The 6,000-nt window shown below is 42.1% G+C and overlaps 1 protein-coding gene across 1 annotated transcript in view; it reads left to right on the plus strand.

The window, feature by feature from the left end:
* The window catches only part of LOC113405165 (transmembrane channel-like protein 2), a 53,398-nt gene that overhangs the window by 15,828 nt on the left and 31,570 nt on the right, over positions 1-6,000 (plus strand). Inside the window, exon 8 of the mRNA XM_026646088.1 lies at positions 2,214-2,312. Coding sequence (XP_026501873.1) covers positions 2,214-2,312 — 99 coding nt within the window. The remainder of the gene's footprint in view (positions 1-2,213; positions 2,313-6,000) is intronic.

Raw genomic sequence — 6,000 nt, forward strand, 5'->3', positions numbered from 1 at the left:
GAATAGGATTGGTCCTAGGACTGACCCTTGGGGAACACGACTAGTTACCCCTCTCCATTCTGAGAATTTACCATTAATTCCTACCCTTTGTTCCCTGTCCTTTAACCAGTTCTCAATCCATGAAAGGACCTTCCCTTTTATCCCAGGACAACTTAATTTACATAAGAGCCTTTGGTGAGGGACCTTGTCAAAGGCTTTCTGGAAATCTAAGTACACTATGTCCACTGGATCCCCCTTGTCCACATGTTTGTTGACCCCTTCAAAGAACTCTAATAGATTAGTAAGACACGATTTCCCTTTAGAGAAACCATGTTGACTTTTGCCCAACAATTTATGTTCTTCTATGTGTCTGACAATTTTATTCTTTACTATTGTTTCAACTAATTTGCCCGGTACCGACGTTAGACTTACCCGTCTGTAATTGCCGGGAACACCTCTAGAGCCCTTTTTAAATATTGGCGTTACATTAGCTATCTTCCAGTAGTTGGGTACAGAAGCTGATTTAAAGGACAGGTTACAAACCCTAGTTAATAGTTCTGCAATTTCACATTTGAGTTCTTTCAGAACTCTTGGGTGAATGCCATCTGGTCCCGGTGACTTGTTAATGTTAAGTTTATTAATTAATTCCAAAACCTCCTCTCCTGACACTTCAATCTGTGACAGTTCCTCAGATTTGTCACCTACAAAAGCTGGCTCAGGTTTGGGAATCTCCCTAACATCCTCAGCCATGAAGACTGAAGCAAAGAATTTGTTTAGTTTCTCCGCAATGACTTTATCATCTTTAAGCGCTCCTTTTCTATCTCTATCATCGAGGGGCCCCACTGGTTGTTTAGCAGGCTTATGCCGGTGTAAGCAAGAACAGAATTTAGTCCAGAGAAGACATTAATTGGTTGCAAGTTACTTTAGATTCCTCCATCCTGTGTTTATTCCTGGAGAATAGACCTTCCTTGCGATAGTCTTCAAATCCATCTCTCAGCCCTTTTTAAGAGACTTTCCCCTTTTATTTAGGGGTGGTGGTGGTTTGGTTTGAGTTTTTTCTTCATTTTTAACAACGTACCCATCACAACTACAACCACATTTTATGGACTTTATGAGATATTTGGTAGATGAACATCAAAGTACACCTCTACCCCGATATAATGCGACCTGATATAACACGAATTCAAATATAACGCGGTAAAGCAGTGCTCTGGGGGGGCAGGGCTGCGTACTCCGGCAGATCAAAGCAAGTTCGATATAACGTGGTTTCACCTATAACGCCGTAAGATTTTTTGGCTCCCAAGGACAGCGTTATGTCGGGGTAGAGGTGTAGTAGCAGTAAAAGGGTGGTGGTTAAACTATACAGGGCCCAAGTCTCATCTCACATGAGTTTTGCGCTGGTCTAGTTCTAGGAGTTACTCATTTACACCAGTTTGAGATCACAATCAGGCTCTTAGATGAAATCCTGGCCCCAGTGAAATCAACGGCAAAACTCTCATTGACCTCAATAGGACTAGGACTTCACTCTTTGCCTCTAGGCATTTATGTGAAAGTGTTCATCTTCTTCACTCATGTCATTCACAGTTGATTCCAGATCTGGAAGTTTTTACGCTTCCCACAAGAACTAGCAAAATCAGGGCCGGTAAAACTTCAACCTACTGCTCGAGAGAGTCTCTCTTTTTACTACTATTTTTCAAATTGTAGAAGTCGTCATTCTAAAATCTCCCAAATTCTCAGAGTAATTTGCAGCAAGTCATGGTAACATGGCAGCAGAAAAAACTCTCTCACCATGTCAAATCCCAATTCGGCAAAGCACTTAAGCTCAGTTAGCTTGACTTCAATGGCACTATTCACATGCCCAAAAGTTAAGCTAATGTTAAACCAATGTGGTGAATCAGAGCCATAATCTACAGTATACACACACACACACACACACACACACACACACACCATGAAACACCAGAATTTTTTGCACTTTTGATAGTCCTGGGAAGCATTAGGAAGCTTATGGGGATCTTTAAATGTGCATATGCTATTTCAGGTTGAGTCACTACTTGCAATCGGAGTTCTATAACTTTTGCTAAATAATCCTGTTTGTGAATTTGTTCCATGTTTTAAAAACTTCCCTTTGTCCTGTTGTATCTTATTACAAGGAAAATATTTAATTAATGGAGAAATGAAAAGTGATATACACTCTGCTATACTATAAACATGTCTTCATAAACCTCACCTAGATCTTGATGGGAATCCCATATGGAAGTATACCTAGAAAAACTGTACCCAGAGCTGAACAAGCTACTGCTATGGATTTTTCTGTCCTTTGGGATTTTGAGGTAGGTATTGTACATTCACTTCCAAAGTAGATAAGAGGTGTTAATAGGTAAGGGAACAAAATTCATCCCTGATGTAACTCCATTGAAATTGCTAGGTTTACAGAGATTAATTTGGTCCCAGATGTTGATTAAATCATTATTTTATGGTTTTACACACACACTTTCCCCCAGACAAGGACATGAAATGACTCTCATTGACATCAATGGGCTTTGAATCAAGCCCCAAAACATTTTGGATCAAAATCTATTGTGTGTGCGCGCGCATTTGTTTGCATATGGATTTAGCAAATTTCCATACACAAATGTGTTTGGAATGCACATACTGCACATAGATATGCAATTGTTGGTTCTGCAGGAAAAAGCTGCTGCTTTTTTTAAATTCAAAAATGGGTGCACATGCACAATTACAGAGCATGTGGCTGTTCAAGTTGTAGATTTAATTCTCATTTTACAATAAGATAAAACATAAATAAATCCACTGAAGTCAATGGAATTACGTCAGTCCTTCACTGGGAGAAGTGAAATCAGAATCAGACACCTATTCTCTCCATACCTTTAAAAAATATATATATATATATATCTGTAGCCCTGGGAAACTGAAGTTCTATATATCTCAATCCTTGGCTTCTTCTATTAGAATTACAACAGGCGGGCCTATTAGTTTGATTTGCAATAATAATTTTGTAGTGAGGATAATTGTCCACTAATAAGTGGAGTGAAAGCAACTCATTTCACATATGCCACGGAATAAATCATCAGATAGTAGTGACTTTTGGCACCACTGACGTAGGTTCACATAAGTGACCTAGATTTACTGGCAAGGAAAGATTTTGGAAAAATAGAGACAGCTTAATAATTACATCTCTGCTGCACTGCAAGTCAATATAGACCAATTATCACATAATCATCATTTTACATTTATATAGTGACTTTCATCCTGAAAAAAAATACAGAACTTCTGTACAAACAAGAATCACTTCACGAATTACTAGTGCATAGGTTGAGTATTGATTCAGAGGGAAGAGTTCCACTTAGTTACCAGCACCATTTCCTATAGCAGCTCAGGTTTTCCCATTGGGGCCAGAATGTCACACTCATGTGTGCACTGACTCTAAAATTTAGGTATGCAGAAAGCATCTTCACATAAATGGCAATAAATGGAGAAAGTTAGCCATGAAATGAGGGGCCAAAAGAAGGTTGGGGAGGTGCTCTTGCCACTTATCAGAAATAAAGTGGCAAGCGCTATAGGAAGTTGCTGAATAGACAAAGTGCAGCAAACTAGGAAATGAAATATCCATTATTCTAAATTTCCAAGTGTGTCTAGTGAAACGATGCCTCTGCTTTTTGGTGCCCAACTTGAGGCACCTGGAAGGATTCAGTTTTCAGAAATTGCTGAGCCCCCATTCTCTGAAAATCAGGCCCCCTGAAAGGAGTTTGAAGTTGGGCAGCCAAAAATTCAGGTGCTCAAAAAACAAAACAAAACAAATCAGTAGTTCCACTTGAAAATTTACGCCAACATGCTTATGTGCCTTTAGGAAACCATCAAGGTACTAAATCAGTCCTCAGAGAAAACTAGCAGGAGGGTGACTAGGTTCTGTTCTGTATGATACCTTTCCTGAGGTCAGATAATAAAAGATGGTATTTCTGGAAGTGTTTTTGAGATACTAGCCAATGCTGCTGAGAACTACTATTGAAGGTGGTACTTCCAGAAAGATCATCATTAAAGTTTTCTAAAAACCACTAATCTGAAAGTAGGTCAGGTAAATGAATCCAATTTATTAGCAGGTCTTCAAATGTCTGTTTTGAGCAACCTGATACAGCTGTGATATTGTCCCACTCATTTTTAATTGAGGATCTTACTGGAGTTTTAGACTTACTCTCCCCACTCCCTAGCATTTAAAACTTACTGAAGCTCAGTGCTAATTATTGGCAATCTGAGTAGGGTTGCGCAGAATGAGCAGTGCATCTTTAAAAATTAGAAAAGGAAGGTAGCAGCAATCTTTAGTCTGTCTTGTTAGAGGGGAAAACCCACTTCAAGACAGAGGGTAATTTTTTGCTGAGCTGCAGCTGGTATTTTTATTTGAATGTCTATAGGTTCCGCACATAACAACTAAGGAAATTTGTTCTGAGATGGGGCCATATGTGACCATGCTAGGAAAAAGAGCAGATCTACATTAAGCTTCCAAATTTTTGCCTTTTGCTTGGCACACGTCCACACTGTGCTGCTGTGACTAACATCCACAGAGACTCACCCTTTATTACTATAGTGTGCACCATACGTGTGGTGCAATGGGGAAAAAAAACTTGAGTAAATTTAAAATGAAGAGAAAAAGCATCATCATCATCACCAATCCCTGTAAAGTAGATTTCTAACAGAAAAATATTTTTCAACACAGTAACGAATAAGTGAATACTTTGGCAGCAAATGGGTTACATAATTGATGACAGCAGTAGAAAGGAATAGATCTAATTTGGACATAAGACTACATGTCTCACAGAAGGGAAATAAAAAAAAAAAAAAAACATGCAGTGTGATGTTCTGTACAATTTCTGACCAGGGACCAGAAAACTAAAACATTAGGAAGGTTATTTTCAGGCTCGAGTTTCACCCTGCACTAATGAACTCCAGAATGGTCCTCTTTATATTTTACAAGGTTTTTTACTCGAATCCTCCCCACCATACACAATATAATGGGTTACAATTTCCAAGGGACTGTGTTGCTGCCATACCAGCTGCTGTGTTGCTGCTCTGCTCTCAATAGCTCCTCAGTAATGGCAGAGAGATGCGAAAGGTCATGCTGTACCTATGGCATTATACTCAGATTTGCAGTGTTCCCACCACCTGCTGGAAATCATGCAGAAATAACTCTGCAGCCAATGTTGTGGTCTGGATTACTAGAAATATCCCATTAATAAACACATGCATAACTAACAACTTTTACTGAATGCATCCAGCTCAGCTGGGGATTTTACAGAGAACTGATTAAACTGGGTCTAGCGTGCAGCCTAGGATATTGCTTTAGTTGTTCCGAAGTCCTGATCAGAAGCACAGATGGGAGCTTTCCAGAATGTTGTAGCCAGGCAGAGCTGGATTAATGCAGGGGGTTTAGGGGCTGCAGCCCAGGGCCTCGGGCTAAGGGGGCCCCGCAGGCCGGATGCAGCCCACTGCTTCTTTTCATCCAGCCCGGCAAGTCTCCGTGCCGCAGGCAGACACTGGTCCCCAAGCCTCAGTGTCCCCCTTCCCCCCCCCCCCGCCGGGGCTGGAGCCGCAAGCACTGGCTCGCCGATGTGTCCCTGTGGCCCCTAGGTGAGGGGCATTCAGGGAATCTCTGCGCACTGCCCCACCCCCAGCACCGGCTCTGCAGCTCCCATTGGCTGGGCACCGCAGCCAATGTGAGTTGCGGGAGGGGGAGCCTGTGGGCAGGACATGTCAGCCACCTTGGGGAGCAGAGCAGCACGGAGCCAGGGATCCTACCTCAGCCCTGCTGCGCCGCCGCCCAGGAGCTGCCCAAGGTAAGCACCTCCCGGCTGGAGCCTGCACCCCACACCCCCTCCTCCACCCCAACCCCCTACCCCAGCCTGGAGCCCCCTCCTGAACTAGGGTTACCATATCTCATAAATAAAAAAAGAGGACCCTCCACGGGCCCTGGCCCCGCCCATTTCCCCACCCCAGCCCCGCCCCAACTCC

The sequence above is a fragment of the Terrapene carolina genome, unplaced genomic scaffold (genome assembly GCF_002925995.2).
Source record: "Terrapene carolina triunguis isolate 2854851 unplaced genomic scaffold, T_m_triunguis-2.0 Scaffold34029, whole genome shotgun sequence".
NCBI lineage: Eukaryota > Metazoa > Chordata > Testudines > Emydidae > Terrapene > Terrapene triunguis.